This window comes from Ptychodera flava, chromosome 21 (assembly GCF_041260155.1).
Source record: "Ptychodera flava strain L36383 chromosome 21, AS_Pfla_20210202, whole genome shotgun sequence".
In the NCBI taxonomy this organism is placed as follows: domain Eukaryota; kingdom Metazoa; phylum Hemichordata; class Enteropneusta; family Ptychoderidae; genus Ptychodera; species Ptychodera flava.
In genome coordinates this window covers 13781975-13807462 of record NC_091948.1, presented here as the reverse complement: position 1 = coordinate 13807462, position 25488 = coordinate 13781975, and the positions used below count along the sequence as shown (strand labels likewise).

At 36.5% G+C, this 25488-nt stretch overlaps 1 protein-coding gene across 1 annotated transcript in view; it reads left to right on the top strand.

Moving 5' to 3' along the window:
• The window catches only part of LOC139121476 (sodium-dependent multivitamin transporter-like), an 82498-nt gene extending 70165 nt beyond the window's left edge, over positions 1–12333 (top strand). Inside the window, exons 8-16 of the mRNA XM_070686377.1 lie at positions 240–325; positions 532–588; positions 1169–1224; positions 1574–1662; positions 2652–2794; positions 3751–3904; positions 6831–6936; positions 7424–7560; positions 12114–12333. Of these exons, the coding sequence (XP_070542478.1) occupies positions 240–325; positions 532–588; positions 1169–1224; positions 1574–1662; positions 2652–2794; positions 3751–3904; positions 6831–6936; positions 7424–7560; positions 12114–12204 (919 nt within the window). The 3' untranslated portion in view covers positions 12205–12333. The remainder of the gene's footprint in view (positions 1–239; positions 326–531; positions 589–1168; positions 1225–1573; positions 1663–2651; positions 2795–3750; positions 3905–6830; positions 6937–7423; positions 7561–12113) is intronic.
• The last annotated feature ends 13155 nt before the right edge of the window (positions 12334–25488 follow it).

Below are 25488 nucleotides of genomic sequence, written 5' to 3'. Positions count from 1 at the left end.
AGAGTAATTTGTCGTCTTCCATGACTATGGTAAATCATTCTGGACATAGACCTGATTTGTTCTGTGAGACATGGACGTATCTTGCAACCTTAGCTGACTTTGAACAATATCTTTCTTTGTCAGTTTATATTAATACGTTTAGATTATAAAAAGACAAGACATTGTACTTCCTTCAGCTTTGCGAAATATACCGATCCCTGTTCAATACTTTTATTTGGCCTTTATCTTTCATTTTCCAGTTCACTACTACTCAACATCCCATTCTATTTTGTTATGTTTCCCATAATGTTATTCAATGGACTGGTACTGTACGCTTACTACAACGGTGAGTCTGCACAGTTGTTTTTGATGTTTATCTTAACTTTAACTAGAAATTAATTGACACTAAAGCAAAAGCAAATTATTCCAACTTTATGATAACATCGAAAATGCTTAAAACCGAACCCGTTTTAAGTTCCAGTAGCAGTTACATGACAAAGTACGTGTATATGTATGTATCTGATGTGAATTTATGGCTTTTTTTGGCACTAGATTATCAAACACCATTGGTTGCTGCTTTTAATTCGACGGCTTCATCTCTGTTTTCTGGTAAGTCAAGAATTTTCAGTATTCGTGACGAAAACTTCATTGTACGACATTTTGAGAAAAGCAATCGAGCTTAATCTATAGGAGTGAGGTTTATGTTGAGGATTTCAGGTTCATGACAATCCCCTGACAGGTTTTGACGTGGCACCATTGCGAAAATATAATGTCGTGCAATTCCCGTGAGAGCTATAGACGTGGATATTTTCTCCAGCGAGTTGTACTTGCAAGAAAATGTCCAACAATATACCCCTGTTGCATCACGTTTTGTGTTTTTGTTAAGATTAACAACATCACTATGAATGATAGAAGTGTTTATCATGATCTGCAATCAGTTGGTTCTTTGCATATCAAAAATAGCCTATTCTTGAAATGTCGATCATCAAAGAGAAGTAAGGTATATCAGTTATATTAAACGTCGACCACTCAGTTTATGGTGTAAAGCACGTTTGAATTATAGTGAGTTCGTCGATGAATAAATTTGCGTGGCGGCAGTGCTGACTTAATTGAGTAATCGCACGGATTTTTAATTGAGTAGATTATTTTTATAAATAACATTCGCCTTTTTTGAACATATTATTGGTAGAAACCGCAACCATGGGGCCAAAACGATATGCACCTAACTACGATAAAGCAGACCAGGTATGGATCGATACGCCGACAAGATGTACAGTCATTGTTTGTATTTCTTAAATCTTTTCTTTAGTTCAAAAAGAGAATGAAAAGTAAAAATGTACATCTGTATATTAAAGAAGTCAAGAAATATAACAATCTTTATGCATTCGACTCATGAGTTACTTCAATTAATGTTTAAAAAAAGGTACTTTATTGTTCAACGTTGATTTTTTTTGCTGTTTTTCACAATGATTTTAAATATAATTAGCGGCCTATTGCTATCTGTTCCTTGAATTCATACATTCCCTGGAAAGTATTCTAGGTCCTTAGTTTAATTAGGCTACTTAAACTTATGTTAAAACATTTATCTTGGCAGATATTGATGTACTTCATAAGTTCGCAATTTGGTCAGATTCGAGGAATACAAGGATTGTTCGTCGCCTGTCTCTTTGCAGGGGCGTTGAGGTAAGTTGTAAAAACATAATGATCTGCTGTCCCTGTCAAGCAAACCCCATTATATGTATATTCAGAAAACTTTGTTGAGAATTATTCACAATCAAAAGGTGTGTAATATATATATATATATATATATATATATATATATATATATATATATATATATATATATATATTATATATATATATATATATTATATATATATAAACAGATTACTTCAAGTACAAAGTAATGAAATCTATACTTAAGTTTCATGCATCTTGCAATCCTCAGATAGAGTATCTCAGGATTGCAAGATGCATGAAACTTAAGTAATAGATTTCATTACTTTGTACTTGAAGTAATCTGTTTATTTATTTATTTATAACGCTCTGCTTTTTGCATTGAGCACTGTAATTTCCCTCGAGGACATCTGTATACTTCGATATATATATATATATATATATATATATATATATATATATTATATATATATATATATGTATATATGTATATATGTATATCGAAGTATATAGATGTCCTCGTGGAAAATTACAGTGCTCGATGCTGAAGCAGAGCTTTATAAATAATTACACAAAATTACTTCAAGTACAAAGTAATAATATATGTTACTTAAGTTTTATGCATCCTGCAATCATTAGACAGAAGAAGTATATATATATATATATATATATATATATATATATATATATATATATATATATATATATATATATATATATATATATATATGCATACACCACATTATGGGCATAAAATTCGATACCTAACCAATGATCATCAGTGAAATATTCCTTAAATGAATATATCAATACATCTGGCACCTTGCGCTACAAATCATATGTTTTAGTAATTAATCAATAGGTAGAAACTCCAGACTCTTAAGTAGTAAAAGTGGTTAATGAGGCAGTATGTTGAATAAGTTAAGGAAATAGTATATCCCTTTCGATGCAGCCAGATTATATGATAAAAGTGTCACATTGTTATCTCAACGCAGTTCCGTTTCTTCCGGACTGAATGCTACTGTGGCATGCATTCTGCAAGATGTCATCAAACCCTGGAGACAATGGCGATCAGAAAAGACAGGAAATCAAGTACAAATGAACGATGCTTGGGACACAAAATTGTCTAAAATAATGAGTATGTATGGTGGTTCTCTGTAATTGATCGTTCTTTAGCACATAGCACACATTTCGCTGGAAATGAACGAACATATCGTCGACTCTTGCTGTCTCTCTCTCGTCCCTTCCTTTTATAGCTGTATGTCAGTTTCAATCTCTGTCTCTTGCTCTATCTGTTACCCGATCTTCCCCATCAAAACTTTACAGACCAAAACATATCTATATTGTTCACGTGGTTCCATACACATTACACCCACATTTATTACACCCAGTAAATCTAAATTTATCAAAGAAAAGGGTGTTTGCAATGATGGAAACATTAATGACTGGAATATCAACGAAATACTGTGTTACAAAGACTACTCCACCGGTACAAAGACCACTGCTTCGTTCTGGTACACTTAATTAAATTTTGTGATAAGTAATTATCCCTCAAAATAAAAATAATATCATGTACATGTCTTTTGGCAAACTATCCAGACTTATTTGTATCGTTTCTGCGGCGACCTAAAACCATATATAGTGCGAACGTAGTATTAGTTAAGAAAAGCAGAACGTTGTATAAATTGTTTTTCATTAAACAATACAAGACACTTCACTTCTAACTAGAGCCGGAAAAGTGCAGATAATTAAGTATACTTTTGAACATTTGTTTTTGCGATACCAGCTATACGGTATAGACCAACTGGCTAAATGGAACCTTTGCTTGTTTACTGTGTTTAGACACTGTAGCACATCGTGGATGTTGTACAAACTGCGCATTTGGTTATAGTTTTTGTGAAATCATTCTCATACCTTTATCAGTAGACGTAGATCAAACCCCTTTATCCAGGGACTTTCCTCACTGATGAGATCTATACATTTAAAATAACCTATTAAAACTACATATGCTAGATTTTCCTCCAAATGATTGATTCCATTCAACTGTTTGTATTTTACTCGCGCTCGTCATAAAAGCCTAGACTTTATTTCCAGGCTGTGTGCTTGGTGTGTTAGCAACGCTAATTGGCTTCCTAGTGCCATACCTTGGATCATTTGTAGAAATATCTAATCTATTATTTGGTGTATTTGCTGGACCTTTAATTGGCATTTATATCATGGGGATGTTCTTTCCAAGGACCAATACTTGGTAAGTACCTTTTTTGGTAAATTGTTATCACATACTTCGGATAACCTCACGCATAACCACATATTACTTGATCATTTACTAGAACTATTTTAATCCTAAAGCTTGCAAAATAACTTCAGAGAACAAATGTGAAATAATTATATGCCTATGTTCTTTACGCTATGCAAGCCCCCTATACACTACATGCCAGAAAAGTCTGAATGTGGTTACACTTTGAATTATCTCCAGGTATTAGGCCTAAAACGAATTTACTTCGTCAGAGTACAATGTATAATCTTCCATGCAGGTAAACTGTATATACATTATGTAACATTTCATAAACCAAATCGATTGCATTGTGTAATCGTAGCATAACCAACGTAAGTTACGGAATAGATTTCGTTTTCTCCTCCACTTTGTCATGTATTTGTCCTTTGACAATCTTACGTAAAGTTTTATCACAACGTTTCGTCTATTATCTGATGTAGTAAAATATTGGCCGACCAGCGGGAGATACAATACTTGTTAAAAGACAGAGGATAAAAACTGCAACAAGTTAAAACCAATACAGTAAAATAGTGACCAACAGTTTGTCGTTTGTAATTATCATCTGGTGTATTTGGTTGCCTTATGCGCCAAAGCAAGCAAGGGTAGGCTACTAAGCTGTGAACGCTGTTACCAGAGTGTGACAAAGTCAACAACAAAGGCATAAGCAAGAGTATAACAGAAAAATATACAGATAGAAGGTCAATGATTTGAGGGATAGAAAATTATTTCACAACGCACAAGTGCATTCTTTGTTTCTACGTGTACATGTAGTACAACCTAACTTGCTATCCTGACTGTACAACAGGATTTGCAGGTGAATTAGAAAGTTCACTGGAAATTCACAAGTATTTCAAAAGCCGTTCTGAGATACTCTACCAACCAATGGACTGTAAAATCTTGAAAAGTTTGGAATAAAACAAAACTGTGTATGTAAAAATTTTCCAAATTAAGTGATCGATCCGTGTTTGCAATAATTACTCTATTTTCTTAGTCCTTCGTTGTCCTAATGGTATTAAAGCCTTTCTGGCGTCTCTCTTCCAGACAACTCTCTTGTACACGAAATGATCTAATGGGAAATACACTTTTGTAAATTAAGGAAATACTGCAGAAAACAGTTCAATTGAGACGAATTCTCGAGTTGAACGACAATTTTTATGGTTACGCGGCACAAAACTTAAATAACCCGTGTAGGGTTCAACCAATCAATGACGATATTTAATTGATGTAAAAACAGAAAAAAGATGACGTTTAAGCTGCTTTTAAATTTGGTTTTAGCCAATGAAATTGCAGATTTTCCGGGCGCTATTTGCATTTATGATAAGGTACGATCTTTGCCGAAGGTAGGATTTTTTTACCGTTATAAATTGTTATAAATGTCGGTCACGCTGAATCGGGCAACACTGAATCCATATCGAATTTATACTGACTTGTGGCCAAGAGAACCCATAGGAGAGTGTAAATGTCCGTCCCGAGGGGTTGGGCAGGGGTAGAGGTGTGGTCTCAGCACAGGCCAATAAAGATTTATACTGCTTACCTTTGGTGTCTCGGTCTTATCTTAGTACTGGTTTTGTAAAGGTTCTGTTTCTCTTTAATTGTGTCATGTAATTGTCCTTTTACAATCTTACACGAAATTTTATCACTGTGTTGCGCTATAATCTGATGCGTTTGATTGACTAAAGCGCAAAAGCGAGTAACGGTAAATTACTTATCTTTTTACACTGCTACACGATTATCTCCAGATTGACATGACAAAGTCAATAACGCACGCGCCAGCTAGGGTATAACCGAAGAAAGGGGAGAAACTCTAATAAGTATTGTCCAGGGAAACCCAGTGTACAAAAAACACTTCCCAATTTACAAACGCCACCATTTTTGTAACATGTTGAAACGGGAACAGTTTGTCGGATGCTTCCTTGGACTGCAGAACGCTATTCAAAGCCGTATAGTATGTGTCTTGAGGAGATCTGTCAGACTAGGAGCGGAAGTAGAAACCTTACAGCTTCATAATAATATTTAATTTTAGTTCACGTGATCAAAGCGGGTAAACAACATATCAAAGATGCTTTTAAGATTTGTGATTCATTTGTAAAACACAAAGCTGTACAGACATGACAATCCATGTGCTTTTGACGATGGCTAACGTTTGAGGCCTGGGAAAAACTCGCCGCTTGCTACATAAAAACTAATGTCAGCCAAAGTATTTTCATCTTCAATATTTTTTCCTTATTTGACCAAATTAATATAGGTATAATATCCTAACTTACGGTAATACGTTCCTGAATGAAATACAAGACGTGGCTTGCACCAACGGGGATATTTGGCGAGATGTTCTGCGAAAATGTGAAGAAACATCGGAAGCACGGCCGTACGCAGCCATGTCGACCCCTGCGTTTCGGAGATATAAAATCTGGCTTTGACTAATATTTCTGTCATGCTTCCGAGAATAACTTTCGAGCTGCGCAGCCAGTAGGGTTGAGGTTAAGATATTCGGATCTTACGTTTGAAATGTCTTTTGATTTACAGAGAAAACACTAAGCTTTCTTGTTTTAAGCGTTAAGTGAGCACTCGGTATCAATTGAAAACTCGAAGCAAAATGTCAGTGTGTAAAATCTGCGGACACGGTCGCATAAATATAAAGTGTCTACTAGATGTACGGATGTCCTCTGGGCACGGCTTTCAGAGTTTCTGCCCTATCTTTTCTTATATGCTTGCTGGTGCGTTCTTTTTTACTTGACGTTTGCAAAAGTTGATCCGACATTTATATTGGCTTCAACGTTTATGATTGCTGGATACTTTATTTTGACATGACCTTATTGATATTTGACCACATTATTTCGGTTTTTTTCTGACAATGTTTACTCATACTATATTTCACAATGGTTCATTGATGCACTCGCAGGGGTGCTACGATTGGGCTCGTCGTTGGCTTCTCCTTTGGCGTCTTTATCGGTGCCGGTTCAATAGTAGCAAGGGAGTTCAATATGGAGTTACTTACGATACAGAAGGTAAGAGGACTTCAGAAAAGAACAATATACTTATTTTTGTGCTGAACGAAAAAAAAGGAATACGCATAATTGAATGATTATAACACAAATCGCGGACTCATTCGATTTCAATCATCTACTTCTAATATGTAACGCTTTCCGTAATTATTGCTTTAGGTAGCAATATGAAAAAGAATGGTGGGATTCGACTCCTATTTTTTTAGGCTTTTGAAGTGCATTTACATTTGCAGTAGATAATTTATATTATCTATGTCCGTGCAGATGTCTATGTGTCTATCTATCGAAGGGCTCTCTGGATCTGAATCGAATCCATTGCATAGTTGTTGTGTGGTAATTGCAAGAACTTATTCTTTTTTGGTTTGTGCAGCTTGCATTGTTTATACCAATTTGCATGATTAAATGTTCAAAAGTCAGGTATTTTCATCATTTTTCCTGTAATTATTGCGTACGGATTAAACTTTATTGCATTTCGATATTTGATCTTTAGATTTCCTTCATGTGGTACTCAACCGTAAACTTTCTAGTCACACTGATTGTTGGTGTTGTGGCTAGCGAGATTGCTCGATGTGTGAAACCTTCTCTTGTAAGACCTGTTGAACCATCGTTGCTGGTAGTTGCCCTACGGTAAGATCAAATAAGTTTTTCCAGTACATCAGTCACTGGATTTTGTTCAGTCCTAAAGTCTAAACGCATTTGATTAGATGTAGATAGCGAACTAGGTGGGTAAGTCGGTGGATAGGAGTGTAGTACTTTGATTAATAGGTAGGTGTGTCCGCATGTAGTGAGGTAGGCCTGCAGATTGGTATGAAGTTTCGTAATCAGTTAAAGTAAGATATTCATTCAGTTAGTCATTGGGAAGATGATTGACATAATTCTATTGATAGACAGACCAAACAGGTCTTACCTGCCAAGTCGCCATCGCAAGTATCATATAAAACGTACACTGAGAGCAAACTGGATTACCCAAAGTACCGTTGTTCAAAAATAGATGTTTTATATGTCAGATATTTATCTATTGAACTTTGTTGAAATCATAGCTTACATGAAAACGGTGATTTGAACGAAGCTTTTCATATTTCATTTTGCTAGTTTGCATACTTATATCAAATTTGCATCAGCGCAAATGCCTTTTTAATTCTGTCGACGTGGTCGTCAATTTCAACTACTATTCTTAAACGTGAGTACGGGTTGGGAACATGTATATAATGTATACAACGTAATATTAGGTTAACTCTTTCTACAATGTAAACATGCTATGTATAAGGTTTTGGAAGCTTATCGAGAAAGGAGAAGCCTCGGGCTTTATCCACTAAAGGTACCAAGTGAAATGAACCGAATTAATGAATGTCATCCTTTTCATTTCCCGTATTGTTCAAATTAAGGTAAATCATGTTGTCATCTGCAGTGTTGAGTCATGTGTACTATCTTATATTTGACAAAAAGTAGCCATCATTGCAGATTTATCCACATTATAAAATATTTAGAACTTTGAGCCCAAAAGGGAAAATTGACAAATACTGGGACCATGCTAACGCACAATATAACTACTACATGTACATGTACTTATTCACAATTATTACAAAGGCTCGAACGGTATGTTTGTATGTATAAACTTCATTTTTGACGGCCCTGCCTGGAAAGCACTGAGTTCTATGTGGGTGGTGCGTAGTGTTGTTCGAATGTACTTCTAATATTTTTGAAAATTTTATTCGGGCTTTTAAAGCCCCAGTATTTGTAACTTTTAACAATTTTTTTCATATTTTTGATTAAAATGACATCCTCAGTATGTGAAAGTAGACCATAATTAATACTGAATCGCATGGTTTGCATGCCCAGCCCGCCTCACGATTAACAGTAAAAGGAGTGAAAAATGACTTCTTGTCCGGACCAGAAGTCAGCTTTGTTGACACACGAAACGAAACGTAATCACACCACCGCGCATGCTCAACCACATCTACGCAAGTTTTACTGTGGCGTCCGTAGAAACCATACGCTCTTCGAAAAGGTCTGGTCCATCGAAACTGGAGACTCAGCTAAAAACGCGCGAAAGTTGGGTGAAATACCGGAAAGATATAAATATGTAAGTGTTTACAGATTGTTCCGACTATAATGAGCCGTGCAAACAAACGTCTTGAACAGCTAAACTAACGACGGAGGCAGTCGATTGTAAGCTTCATGCAAGGCACTGCACGTTGTGACCGATGGTACGGAGGAGATCAAGTTTGCTGAATGAATTGAGAGAGAAAAACATATATGAATAAAAATTCAGCACTTCACCATTGTAATCATTGAACTAGTCGTTTCTTCCATTATGGAGTATAATGAAAATTTCGTTGAAAATAAATGACGGGACCACAGTCCCTCTATCCACTGTGACGGGACTGATTCTGCTCCGTCTGCTCAAACGAAGTTTTGTGTACGGCCAGGCCGGCTACGCTGCAGGAAACACAGCCTATCAACTTCGCATATCGTTGCCGTACGGCGATTGAAAACGCTCAGAAAGGAAAAATTATATCTTGAATGCAGTACAAAAGTCTTACTTATTAAATTTAAAAGTATTTCAAAATAATATCGAACGTAACGGGTATATAATCCTCACAAGGACTACATTAGTACAACAAGTATCGGCTAGCTGCGATGCGATGGAAGTTCAAACACAAGAGAGAGCCCGGCCTCACTGCAAAGTCGTCCCCTGCGCACCTGGCCCGACAGCAAACTAACCTCTTGGTTTGATTCTGTTGTTTATATTTTTGTATAAAATTCATGATACATATCTGACTTTCACAACTGTACAATTTGCTCAGGCTGTAGTCTACAGACGATCGGAGGGAGCTAAGGCAGGCCCCAAATTTGCATGGACAATGCCCGAGACAATTATAGACGCAGCTCGATGAGAAAGTCATTCACATAAACCTAAATGAAGTGATCAATACAAAACTTTTAAACATCACTGGTTCAGAAAATTTATGATCAACGGTTCTGACCTACGGAATTTACACTGCGACGTTGTTTTTTGTGTGTTTGGCCAGCTACTAGACCTGTAAGGCTGTACTACATGGAGGTAGTGGACTGCACAAGTGCAGCGGGGCCGGGCCGAGATTGGTGTGGGGCCTGGAGCAAGGTAAAATTGACAGCGTCCATTGCAGAATGCCCGCGTGTTATCCTTTGTCGTTTGGGAGGAAATTTACCGCTGTATTCAGAATGCCTTTTTACCAGTATAAAAGCTCAGTAACTGATGCATCAAGAGCCAAGAGTCTGTAAATTTCTTAGCAGTAGCTCCATTGTTTTTTTCTAAATTTTCGCTGAGATACAGCAGTGCGTGTACTGGTCCCTGATCGTTCTGACTCAGGCGTTCACAGCTGTTTAGGGAGTCGTCATTATTTACGATCTGGGGGTCATAGGAATTACATTAGAAACTCCGAAATTTTGAGTCGCACCCCAGCCAACCAAGATGACTTTGAGTAACCCCCTCTCTAACAGAAAGTTTGGCTTACCTGAGCCCATGTAATAATATGCAGATATAAAAGCTCACCTAATAAGCAGTCTCTGACCATATAGTATTGTTAAATTTGGATGGGTAGCATGTCATTATGGTATGGTTAAATGTCCAATGGTTGTTGAACTCAAGTCAAATAAAATATACATTTCTATGATAATATAAAGGATGAATTCACAACAGTTCAGTTTTGTCCTAGATCCTGTGCACTTATAGTGATATCTGTCGAGAACATTTCTCCATGACCCAGCCTCTCCTTCCAACCCTGGTAACGACTGCAGAAAACTACTGTGTGACATCATCATCACCACTGTTTATCCTCATCTTTAATGTCGCTCGTGCCATTGCGTACATGAACAACGATATCATTCTCATCGTCACTATCTTCTCTTTCATAATAAGTATTGCTAGTAGTAGCACCTACTTGTAGTTTTTTGCCTTGCTTCATCTAGTTGATATTTATTTGTACTGTGAGAGTATTTATTTTCTTTTTATTTAATATGTATCAGAGTAAAATATATAATCAACTAATCATTATGTCATTGAGGACAGGGTAAGACAAAGAAAAAACATTTTGAGCACCCCCTTATAACTTTCAATTTTTGAATGACCCCCAGGTCGTAAATACTGACGGTTCCCTTACTTGCTGCCAAAGGCCATCGCGTTCACTGCATTCGACAGCCTACCATACATTGCCAAACTATGTTGCTTCGATTTCGCAATCATCTTGCCGCTAAAGCGACAATCAGCTGAAATTTATTACTTCAAGTTACTCAATTTTGATAGCTATTTGCCTACAGAAGTGAGCCAAGTGTATATAGTGTCGTCTTGATTTTACATCGGTACCCGGAGTTCTAAGAGACCAACTGCAGGGTGCGCATCGGTGGCCCATCGGTGCACTGCCGACTGCAGTTTGAATAATCCGTATATAACGCACACGGTACCAGAATAGAATGATAGCCTCCTCTGCCAAAGTTCTGTATCCTCTGAAACACAGTAGCAGTACATATTTGAACGGAGAAGAACAAAATAAAACCATTCGCAGGTCATTCAGCCGGCGACCATGGGCGATTACCCTGGCAGTGGCGTGGCATGTGCAAGGCCCCAGGAGTGTTGCAGGCTTGATGATGTCATCAGTATCGGCGTTCTCGATCACGTGCACAGCCTACAAATTGTCAACAAACCCGCGCGGCAATCCAACTCGATCGGGCAATATTTAGCGTTTGTATGTCACTACAGGAGCACAAATTTGGCTTATTTCTTTACTGAACAACATTTCACGATGGATGTAAGAGAATAATATGTAATTTCGAACATAAAAAAGGTTAAAAGTTACAAATACTGGGGCTTTTAAATATTTCGCGCAAGACATCGATACAGTTGAATATAGCAGCACTTACTAGCAACAACATACCGCACGGTACGGAATTAACATTCAAATAGTACTAGATAACCCCATGTATGCATGGGCGAGAGCTGTCCATATGTGTCTAGAATTGGTCACAATTAACTAGTATAGCCGTCGATTTATGGTTTATTACAATTTACCATACTTTCGACGTTGAGTCAATGCAAAGACAGAAGCAGTGATGCAAACTACATGTAATGTTAATTGTATTTTACAGATTATAATTTGTTGATCCCTCTCGATATAACGATGATGTTGTTTCTCTTCCCACAGACCCAGGCATCCTGAGAAATCTTACGATACTGCAAGGGAGTCGGCTGAACTTTCACGCACTGATCTTGATGACATACACAAGTCTGATTAAATTTAAGATATATCCACAGAACATTAGTTTGCCTAGATACTTCCATACCTCCGTCTCTTATCATAGTCAAATGTAATGATTTTAATTTCATATTATGACAACTGATAATAAAGAGTCATACACAACCAACGACACCTCTTGTAGCGTAAATTTGGGTTTGCAATCATCTGACCGTCCGTTCACCTAATCGTGTACACATTACTCCTCATAATACAATGCAATTGAATACCATCCGATTCGAGGTAATAGTCTATGAATATTCTATGTCGATGATTAGAAGATTGTAAAACAAAGTGATTAGTTCAAAAGACATTGATGGCTAAAGTATTTTCCAGCTGACCATGATTTAAACGTAAATCTTCGGTCAACTTCTCCAAATGTGAAATTACAAGATAAATTCCGATAAAGCAATACGGTGGCTTGGCGTTAGCTATTGTCAGTAAAATGTAAAATTATGTCAGCATTGAATATCGATCATCGATTAATTCATAACTACTAGCGGGTTGTCTGCATCTTCAGTTATTTTGACAATAAACGAATTTGATTGCTGCAAGGGTTAAACGAAATTTCTCATCAAGGTGGTGGAAATATATTCACACCTATGGATATACAAATTGTCCCTAGCTATTCTCACTCTTGAGATAATACAATTACTGGGGATAATACAATTACTGGTGCATTATACAAATTGTATTAAACACTTACAACATAAAGCTGAAAAGAGTGGTTTACTCTGTTTCATTTTCATGACAAAAACGTGTCTTTTGGCTAACTTAAAATAGCAAGTGATTATGAATGTCAGAGTAACCATCAACACCAAAGAGCACTTCCTTAAGTTGTGTCTCGTGAACAAACTGAGAGGTTCCTTGTAAATTTTAGCAACATATTCAATTAATAGACATTTTGTTTTCGTGATAGTTTTTTCATAATGACGGTAAAAGCATTCTTTAAGCTTATTTTGTCGTGCGTTACCCTTACAATACTTTAATTTTCGTGTAGGTAGAATGGGCCTCGGGGACAGACACTCGGGCTCGCAAATGCTTACAATGCTTTTTTGAGGGTATACCAGTTGTATATCACATATAGGGCTGACTTTTAAGGTCATTGAGGAAATAAATTTTGACCTAGTTATTTTCTCGAAAATAGAAAATATATTCTTTCCCCGTTGAGTTAACACAGAGATAGCGGGCATTTTTAATTTCAAATGTCTGTAAAACATTTGGTAATTGGTTTCACTAAAGTTTGCCGTGACTTCTGATTTTCATTCATGATTTCGCGAAAGAGAATGACTTCAAGTTTCCTTTAATACGGCAAGTTTGAGCAAACGCTTAGGTTTTCAATTTCGAGACCACTATTGCTTTAAGCTAACAAACCTTTATAAATATTTATTACCCGATAGATATTGATGTACTTCATAATAAGTTCGCGGTTTGGTCGGATCCCGGGAATGCAAGGGTTGTCTATCTGCTGTCGCTTTGCAGGAGCATTGAGGTAAATTAAATTAAAACATTTGCCAATGGTCATCTTCTCTAAAATATTGTGCTGTGTAACTGGGGAGGAGATTTTTCATGAAGATGCCGGAGTACTTTAGCTGCATTTCAGAACGTAAGAATCTGCTCTCCGTAATCAAAGCATGTGAAACATCAGTCTCCATAAAGGACATCGCTATATTTCCGTACATTTTAATATTGAAACAGGCTTATGAGAATAAAGTTCAGAACGTGCATATGTATGTTAATGCATGGTTCTGAGACTTTAAGTATGGTAGATTAGTTAAGATGCAATTTCAGAAAAGTTCTGGTTGGAATGATACGAAATTTGCCAAAGTGCGTCTTGTCTTGAAAAACAAAATCTGTGCATAACTTTGGATATAAGCCAAGTTCCGCGACCGGACGGCGATATTTTACTGCCAAATTCATATCGTCAAAATAATTGCACATTAAAACATATTAGAAACAGCAAAACACAAAATTTTTAAATGAAAATCGACAATCATGTAAAATGGCAAACAAGCTTGTGTGATAACCATTGACTTATTCAAAGTTATTCCAAAACACCCTGCGTCAATTTTTTACATTGAAATACAAGAAGAAATCACTAGTGAAAGTTTTAGGGAAAGCATTTTTAAAGAAGGATGATAGGTGCATATGCCAAATATGCATAAAGAAGACAGAAGGTTTAGGATAAGTGATTGGAATATTGGGTTTTTATAAAAACAGTGGTCACGTGACCCAATATACATTACATTTTATGTTGAATCTGTTGTAATTTGATAAACTTGTCCAAATATTGATGAGATCAGACAATGCTATGTTGAAAAGCTATTCTTTTCTTCAATTATGGCATACCTGGTACATGGAACCGTGACGTAACATTCTTGAGTATGCTAACTGATGTCTATCCTGAAAAAAAATTATATAATAAATAATGACTTATTTACAATGCTTTTCAGGTCCATTTCGTCTAGTTTGAATGCTGCCGTTGCATGCGTATTGCAAGACATCGTTAAACCTTGGAGACGGTGATGATCTCAAAGGACAAAAATTGAAGTGAAAGAGGACGATCCTTGGGACACAAAGCTTACCAAAATAATTAGTATGTATATTGATTTATATAGAGAAGTAAAGAAACGTTTTGAATACTATGATTAGCAGGGTATAAATACGTGTATAAGTTACATAAGCTTATATCTGTACAATACGGATTACTATTTGTTGGCCGCTGTTGGCAGTTTCTCAATAAACAATTGTGCAACCTCATGGTTTCTAAGCAATCCCATGGGTTTTAAATATATAGGGTGGAACCCTACAGTCCTGTACGACATCGGCTATTTACGGAGTAAGTGCTAATATCTAATCTCCAATAATCTTAATCACTACTAATCCAAATATTACTAAGAAAGCATATCACCCAGTGATTTATGCTATATATTGATGGGACCTAATTTGATATTAAGAGAAGTGGTGATTTAGGAAAGCAGTTTTAAACGCTCTTTTCTTCGCTACATGAACAGAAACCATATGTTGTAGGTTTGAATCCGATAGCGGATTAACTATCAATGATACATTAGTCGGGTCGGAAGGTAGGGTTCCATGCACCCCATGGATGTATTTTTTAACCCACATTTTTGTAATCCTTAGGGTCTATATTTAATGAATTTTGATGTTCCCAAAATCAAATCGTGTCCCATGGGGTTCATTTGGCGCCATCTTTGCCGCCATCTTGGCCGCCATCTTGGATTTCAACAATGGGGTAGGGGTCACGTATCTACCGCTCGACGGAAACAGAAACAATAAAATACTATAAACGTTACATTTTTAGAAAGCCAAGATCATGGCCTTTTCATTGATATATAACTTAATAGGGATTAATTAATATTCGAACGTCGATTAGACTTTATATCGGCCATTGGCCGTAAATCGTAAAATTTGCTAAATTTCACACCCAATAATTAAGTTCCCGTTCCTCCAAACAATTTTTCATAAGGTATTTATATATTTTTTGGAAGAACTGAGTGTATAAACAAGAAAAACAACATTAGAAGTATGTGTCTTGAGATTTAGTGGGTGCATGAGCTTGTTTTCTTATTACGCGGTATGCCACATATCCGTGTGTAACATAAGGGGTAGGGGTAATGTTTCCCTTTCTGTTTCGAATCATGAATGATGAAACCATAACAATGTTACATTTTTGAAAGTGCTGCATCAGACCTTTCTAAAAATATATAGATTTATGGGGTAAAATTGTATATTTAAAAGTTACAAAGCTTAAACCTTTCGGTTTGTGTCGATTTCAAGTGATTTTTTAAGAACGAAATTACAACATATGGGGTAGGGGTAATGTTTCACTTTCTGCCTCGAATCATGAATTATGAAACCATATAAGTGTTACACTGTTTGAAAGCTCTGAAATTGGCCTTTCCAAACATGTATAGTTTTATTGGGAAAAGTCCATATTTGAAACTTACAAAGCTTATGCCTTTCAGCTTGTATCAATTTTAAGTGATTTTTAAGAACGAAATTACAACATATGGGGTAGGGGTAATGTTTCCCTTTCTGCCTCGAACCATGAATTATGAAACCATATAAATTTTATACTATAAAAAGCTCTGAAATTGGCCTTTCCAAACATGTATAGTTTTATTGGAAAAATCCGTATTTGAAAGTTACAAAGCTTAAACCTTTCAGTTTGTGTCAATTTTAAGTCATTTTTTTAAACAAAATTTTAATAAAGGGGTAGGGGTAATGTTTCCCGTTCTGCCTTGAACCATGAATTATGAAACAATATAAATGTTATACCGTTTGAAAGCTCTGAAATGGGCCTTTCCAAACATGTATAGTTTTATTGGGAAAAGTCCATATTTTAAAGTTACAAAGCTTATGCCTTTCAGTTTGTGTTAATTTTAAGTGATTTTTAAACAGAATTATAATATAAGGGGTAGGGGTAATGTTTCCCGTTCTGTCTTGAACCATGAATTATGAAACCATATAAATGTTATACTGTTTGAAAGCTCTGAAATTGGCCTTTCCAAACATGTATAGTTATATCGGGGAAAATTGCATATTTGAAAGTTACAAAGCTTAAGCCGTTCAGTTGTGTCAATTTTAAGTCATTTTTAAGAACGAAATTACAACATATGGGGTAGGGGTAATGTTTCCCTTTCTGCCTCGAACCATGGATTATGAAACCATATAAATTTTATACTATTTGAAAGCTCTGAAATGGCCTTTCCAAACATGTATAGTTTTATTGGGGAAAGTCCATATTTTAAAGTTACAAGCTTATGCCTTTCAGTTTGTGTCAATTTTAAGTGATTTTTTAAACAAAATTATAATATAAGGGGTAGGGGTAATGTTTCCCGTTCTGCTTGAACCATGAATCATGAAACCATATAAATGTTATACTGTTTGAAAATTCTGAAATTGGCCTTTCCAAACATGTGTAGTTTCATTGGGGAAAGTTGCATATTTGAAAGTTACAAAGCTTAAGCCGTTCAGTTTGTGTCAATTTTAAGTGATTTTTTGAACAATATGCACAAAACAGTTAGTCCGTTGGCCAGGTATCGAAATCATCCCCTCTAAGGCATTTTACCCACTATGATTTTCTGTTAGCTAGTATTCTCAGCTGTCATAATCTGCTTATTTTCCATTTAACTGATGGTGTGTGAGAGTGTAACGACTTGTTTGTGAAGGGCTGTCACGCCCTCAGTAGTAAAATAGGAAATGGGTTAGGGGTAACATATTTACCGCTAGTCGGAAACAAAAACAAAAAAGTACCATAAACAATACATTCTTAGAAAGCCCAGATAATCCCCTTACCATTGGTATACAACTAAATGGGGATAAATCGATATTCAAACATCGATTAGATTTTATATCGGACATGAAATGTAAATTGTAAAATTTGCTTAATTTCAAACCCAATAATTAAGTTCATGTTCCTCCAAACAATTTTTACAAGGTATTCATATATCATTTGAAAGAACTTAATGCAATAGAGAAGTAAAAAACATTAAAAGAGTGTATCTTCTTGAGACTTATGGGGTGCGTCGATTGTTTACCTAATATATGGTATGCCGTACATCCCTCTATAATATACATTTAAGGGATAGGGGTATGGGTAATGTTTCCTCTCCTACCAAACGCAGCGAATAAGGAAGCCACATAAATATCATATCTCTGAAACACTAACGCAGTTGTTTTGCCAACAAGATATGGCTTGATGGGGTAAACTAAAAAATTATGCAGTGACAATGCCTAAACTCAAAAGTTTGTGTTACTTTACTGAAATTTACTTGTTAAAAGGAACTTAGAAAAATACTCTATAGACATTAAATAGCACTAAAAAGCTAAAATGGTGGTTAATAAAAGACGTTTTACTCATTTCAATAACTCAAATTAGGGAAAGAAAGTTAACAGCTATAATATGTCAAAAAATATATATTCCAAACCCACAAACACTAAATTGGATGTCATAGTCGTCATGCAAAGTTGATATGACAGCAGCAACAATCAATCCTTTTCTTTAATTGTATCGCGAGAGATATATAAGCAATAAAGCACCACTTTGAAAGGATACCACACGGTTTCGACCGGTAAACAACATATACGCACGAACTTCAGTCGTGTGTATAAGAGTGAAATGGTCAAAACCGAGCTCGAGTGGTGTACCCAACTTATAGAGGTTGTTTATCGCTATATTATATCAGTATATTGAAACTTGTGATGAAAATACAAACAATGTGAAAGAAACCCACTTTGGAGATAGGAATGGCCAACTTTACAGTATATAGTTAATACATGCACAGTCACGTGACCGTCTGGGCAAATCAGAGCTCACTCTTAATAGTGTTACTTTTAATACCACACGGGAACACGAGAGAATCTTTTATCGCTGAAAACCAATCACCATTAATCCACAATATAGCTTCTCCATAATAAGATAAGATGGATCGACACTTTACCTTCCTAACCAGAAAACAAGAGATCATAACCAATTTTTCGAAATTATTTTACAACGCAGGACACTATATACTCCCAATGTGGATTACATTTTCGACTGGGTACTAAAATTCAATAGCAAATAATACTGGAACTAAAACCCGAAAAGCCAAATGTCGCAGAACGCATTCAAATTACGCAACTAAATAGTAAACAGAAGGCGAACAAACACTCTCTACACCAAGCAATAAGAAGGCGAGACAAACCTCAGAAAATGACTAAAAAGGCTTATATTCCCATCGACACCTCAATGTTTAAAATGCCTTGTGAGTGAATCTATCATTAGTTTCTTATCATGGATGACATTTAAACCAATGTTAGACCCTGACGTCTTTGAAGCAAAGACCCTACAAACGGACGTTTTAGGGTCAATGCTTGAAGATACCATTCCCACCAGCATGATCGAATCAGAGAGACTAGATTGATCTAACTTTCGAGCTAGATCAGCCACCAGCAGCTGAGAAAAAATAAGTCAACATAATCATCAGAGTCAAGCGAGCTAGACAACGGCTTCACACATATACTCCACAGAGAGGACATTCTTACACAATTCACAAAAAGCGTTCAAAAGCTTCGTTAAGGCATTGTTCGCGATCCCAGGGACGGGCATGGCTGGTTGCGTGGCAAATGCAAAATGTTAGTCATGCTGAATCAAGGTGTAATCAAGTAATAGCTTATTTATAGATTGGGAAAATCCTAATCCTGATAGTAATGATGGAATATAAACTTTGTGAAAAGTTGAGAAATTTGCCACTTCTTTGATTTGTATGTTTTACATTCCATGTTGTACTAGCCTGTACTATACATGAACAGTCAATACATCCGGCAAGTATTCTGTGCTGTTCTTTTATAGTTAGGTCCCGCATTCCGAGATAAGTCTTTCTATAGTGTCAACCATTCTCTTCGATTACTGTAATCTACTCTAATAAATTCCCATTTAACTCATTTGTATGATTACAGGAAGCCTAAGCCTATCTCTAACAATCTAAGATTTGAGATATTTGACAACAATATATATGCAATTTCATATTTTTCATAGGCCTAAATAACACACAGAAGAAAGTCATACTCAATGTTTTGTCCAATTGAAAGTCAAATTTTCACTGAAACAAGTAGAGGTGGCCATCTGTAAGCCAAACGAGAATTAATATTAGCAAAGATGGATATTAATTAAGCCTTTCCCATTTCCGATCCCAGTTACTCATACAACGGGGTATAAGCGAAAGCCAAGAGTATCGAATGTGTTGAAACCTAAGTGGCCCCTATTCAGTACCACGTAGCCTACAGGTACACCTTAAAGAATACTTACCAGGCCAAAATACCGAGTGTTGAATTCCTTCAAAAGTGGCAACACCTGGAAAGACACTGCGGCAACCAATTTATCACCCTGATCTCTAACTATTTACCTCTACACCCAATAAAGCACCGGGACTCAAGACAGTTGTACATCACAAACTTAAGAGAGCGATCGAAGACACTCGCTACACAGAACGCAGGATGGAAGGCTGCAAAGACGATTCTTCAAAAAGGAAAAAAAAAGAGCTAAAAAACAACACAAACATTCACAGCAACGACGACAGGTCGGGTTTTCTTCCTATACTACGGTACAAAACCAAACCAAAGGGTCTTTCAAAGGCCACCGCACTTCCCTTAAAGCCCGGCTCGAATGGACTGGGATCATGATTAGTGCCAAGTTTAGTTGGGCGTTTTGGGGCATGGCTCTGCATAATGAGTCTGTTGGTAACGGTTGCGATCATTCGCATTATCTGCGGATCTGTGTGCTCTCAGATCACGCTCAGGCTCGGACTAATATAGATACGTACAGCCTTCGTTTCGAGGTTCGTTTCAGTCATGCCATGGCAAATACTCGAAATAAAAAAGAAAGGAAAACTATCAACTTAATCAAACAAGAGTTTGCTTGAATGAATTTACCGAAGTTTCATGCCATATCAACGTTCGTTATGTGAACGATTCAGCTGCTGACCGCCATGTACATACGGAATATTGGCGCCATCTAAAGTCGAATAAAAAGCTTATATCTGGGCTTTCTAAGAATGTATTGTTTATGGTACTTTTTTGTTTTTGTTTCCGACTAGCTGTAAATATGTTACCCCTAACCCATTCCTATTTTACTACGGAGGGCGTGACAGCCCTTCACAAACAAGTCGTTACACTGTCACACACCATCAGTTAAATGGAAAATAAGCAGATTATGACAGCTGAGAATACTAGCTAACAGAAAATCATAGTGGGTAAAATGCCTTAGAGGGGATGATTTCGATACCTGGCCAACGGACTAACTGTTTTGTGCATATTGTTCAAAAAATCACTTAAAATTGACACAAACTGAAAGGCTTAAGCTTTGTAACTTTCAAATATGCAACTTTCCCCAATAAAACTACACATGTTTGGAAAGGCCAATTTCAGAATTTTCAAACAGTATAACATTTATATGGTTTCATGATTCATGGTTCAAGGCAGAACGGGAAACATTACCCCTACCCCTTATATTATAATTTTGTTTAAAAAATCACTTAAAATTGACACAAACTGAAAGGCATAAGCTTGTAACTTTAAAATATGGACTTTTCCCAATAAAACTATACATGTTTGGAAAGGCCAATTTCAGAGCTTCCAAACGGTATAACATTTATATGGTTTCATAATTCATGGTTCGAGGCAGAAAGGGAAACATTACCCCTACCCCATATGTTGTAATTTCGTTCTTAAAAATGACTTAAAATTGACACAAACTGAACGGCTTAAGCTTTGTAACTTTCAAATATGCAATTTTCCCCGATATAACTATACATGTTTGGAAAGGCCAATTTCAGAGCTTTCAAACAGTATAACATTTATATGGTTTCATAATTCATGGTTCAAGACAGAACGGGAAACATTACCCCTACCCCTTATATTATAATTCTGTTTAAAAAATCACTTAAAATTGACACAAACTGAAAGGCATAAGCTTTGTAACTTTAAAATATGGACTTTTCCCAATAAAACTATACATGTTTGGAAAGGCCCATTTCAGAGCTTCCAAACGGTATAACATTTATATTGTTTCATAATTCATGGTTCAAGACAGAACGGGAAACATTACCCCTACCCCTTTATTAAAATTTTGTTTAAAAAAATCACTTAAAATTGACACAAACTGAAAGGCATAAGCTTTGTAACTTTCAAATATGGACTTTCCCAATAAAACTATACATGTTGGAAAGGCCCATTTCAGAGCTTTCAAACAGTATAAAATTTATATGGTTTCATAATTCATGGTTCGAGGCAGAAAGGGAAACATTACCCCTACCCCATATGTTGTAATTTCTTTTCTTAAAAAATCACTTAAAATTGACACAAACTGAAAGGCATAAGCTTGTAACTTTAAATATGGACTTTTCCCAATAAAACTATACATGTTTGGAAAGGCCATTTCAGAGCTTTCAAACAGTGTAACACTTATATGGTTTCATAATTCATGATTCGAGGCAGAAAGTGAAACATTACCCCTACCCCATATGTTGTAATTTCGTTCTTAAAAAATCACTTGAAATCGACACAAACCGAAAGTTTAAGCTTTGTAACTTTTAAATATACAATTTTACCCCATAAATCTATATATTTTTAGAAAGGTCTGATGCAGCACTTTCAAAAAATGTAACATTGTTATGGTTTCATCATTCATGATTCGAAACAGAAAGGGAAACATTACCCCTACCCCTTATGTTACACACGGATATGTGGCATACCGCGTAATAAGAAAACAAGCTCATGCACCCACTAAATCTCAAGACACATACTTTTAATGTTGTTGTTCTTGTTTATTGCGCTCAGTTCTTCCAAAAAATATATAAATACCTTATGAAAAATTGTTTGGAGGAACGGGAACTTAACTATTGGGTGTGAAATTTAGCAAATTTTACGATTTACGGCCAATGGCCGATATAAAGTCTAATCGACGTTCGAATATTAATTAATCCCTATTAAGTTATATATCAATGAAAAGGCCATGATCTTGGCTTTCTAAAAATGTAACGTTCATAGTATTTTATTGTTTCTGTTTCCGTCGAGCGGTAGATACGTGACCCCTACCCCATTGTTGAAATCCAAGATGGCGGCCAAGATGGCGGCAAAGATGGCGCCAAATGAACCCCATGGGACACGATTTGATTTTGGGAACATCAAAATTCATTAAATATAGACCCTAAGGATTACAAAAATGTGGGTTTAAAAAATACATCCATGGGGTGCATGGGACCCTACCTTCCGACTAGACTACATTGATTATTTCACTCATTATCTGCCAACGATATTCTTTAAGTCTGATGTGTGTTTTTACAGGGGTGTCTTTAATGGCCTCGTTACTGCCCTAGCCTTCGGTATCTTCGTCAATGCTGGTCCAATATTAGCGAAGGAGTTCAATTTAGAGGTGCTAGCGATACATAAGGTAAAAGAAATTCAGAAAAACCTACATTTATTTTCAATGCATAGACACAGCGAAAAATTTGTCCGCTTAAGTAAAATGTGTTTTCCCATAAGTATGTAGCTATGTTTGTCGGTAACGACTGAAACCTGGCATCAAACGGCATTACGTTGTGGTTTCACAAGACTTAGCTTTCATTTTTGTTTTTCCGCAATTATACATGATTTGTCTCTTCAAGCATTGTGATTTCTCTCTACAAAGTAACAATTCCGAACTTATCAACGTTTTACAAGGTAATCATATATTAAATTTTCTCCGTTGCAAAATTAACAGAATTGATCCTTGAGTGCATAGTTTCTTTCACTTATTGATGCCCAATTTCAGTTATTTCCTTTAGGGTTGACTCTTTGTGTCTGACTTGCCACGACTTATAAACTAATTGTAACGGCTTATAAACTAATTGTATCTCCTCAGATATCCTTCATTTTGTTACGCAACTGTTAACTTTCTGGTCACAGTATTTGTTGGTTTAATAGTCAGTGCTCGATGTGTGAAACCATCACTGAAGAGACCAGTTGATCCGTCGTTGCATGTTATTGCACGCAGCTAAGGAAAACAGGATTATATATACAAAAGTCAAAGGAGTTGCATCAACGCTATTTATTTAGTTTGAAGGGAGGGATGGAATGGACAATTGGGATAGGAGTGGGTAAGATATCATTAAATGGCATAGCACGGGATGGTAAGGGGTGTGTTGGATGGAGGCATGATTGAATGCATTGAATGACACACTACTTTGATAGCACATATACTCGAATCCGGGGTACTACTTGTTTGTATACTGATATGAGTATTTGTACAGTATCAATGTCTGCTTCAAAGCTGCTTATCACAATTAATTGATTCGCACATGGGTAGAGGCTAAAAGTTGATCCGCCAGGTAAACTGTGCATGCTTATCGGCGAGATCTTATTCTTCTTTTGGACGGGTTGATAAACAGTATAGCTGCGCGGCATTTACTCTTAACAACAATTATTAAGATACGTACACTGTGGCAAAGTGCTTTCTTATAAAATTTCAATGATATGAAACAAACAGGCGAAGATCTTATCGCTGTGTAGAACGTCTAAACCGGGGCAGCTGGTTCACTTTGGTGAGTCATGACCTGTTCATATGACACTTTGCCCCCAAATAATCACGACTTCGACGTCTAGACTTTGTTTAAGTGCTACAGCTACTTCAGCTGGTGCACGCACGAATAAAAAAACTGTCAATTCTCTGGAGGTCCAGGGACGAATAAAAAAACATTTACTGTAGATGGAATTTTCTTTGTCAGTGCACTATAAAACAATAACACGAATTTAATGAGTCATCGGGCGCACAGTGAGCCTGCCAGGCTACAGACGAGAGTAATAAGATTGAAATTTAATATGCACTGACCATAGTACTAACAGAAAGCACAATGTTCAAAGAGTCAACTCGCTTAATCCGACCTTAGAAAATGCATTTGCCATCAGGATCAACCAAAGTTTGAAGTTCTCAAGTATCTCTATCTCATTCAAAAGTCTCAGAAGGTATAAATCATACAGCAATGGTCGATGCACTTTAGTTTTGATGAACCAATAGACATGCAGGCATCACAATTAAACACAGCCAAATAAGGCGATATCCTTGACAGCAAAATTGCATTTTAATTTGCCCTAAATTTTCTCGCAAGATCTTCCACCTCAGGGTACATGACCAACGGTGAGCCTCTGATTATCCGTCGAAACCATATGTTATCCTCGTTTGACAGATTATGGTGTATTCTATGGTATTGTCATCGATCATATTGAGATTATGATCAACGTTTGTAATCACAACTATATCACACACAGACTGTTTACTGTGTTTGATCCAGGTAAGTTCGTTCAAAAGGTCCCTGTGTAATATCGGGTTTATAACATACACGTTAACCTGTTACACGAATGGTTGTGTTTAACCTAGGGGCGCATTCTTTAACAGGGGGCGTGTTGCTGTTTTCGCGATACGTAGGCGTTTGTAATTGTCGTCGCACTTCTATATCGGCCCAGGTAATTATTAATTTGTGTGTGTGTGTGTGTGTGTGTGTGTGTGTGTGTGTGTGTGTGTGTTTATATGTATGTATGTATGTATGTATGTATGTATGTATGTATGTATGTATGTATGTATGTATAGCAATATTTTAGCTAGCTGCAGTAATTGTAGCCTTGGTTGGCCGTGGGGCTTGGGCTTATGTCGTGCGGCCCGCGCCTTGCCCCTAACCAGGCGCGAGCCTCACGACAGAAGCCCAAGCCCCACGACCAACCAAGGCTACAATTATTGCAGCTATATTTTAGC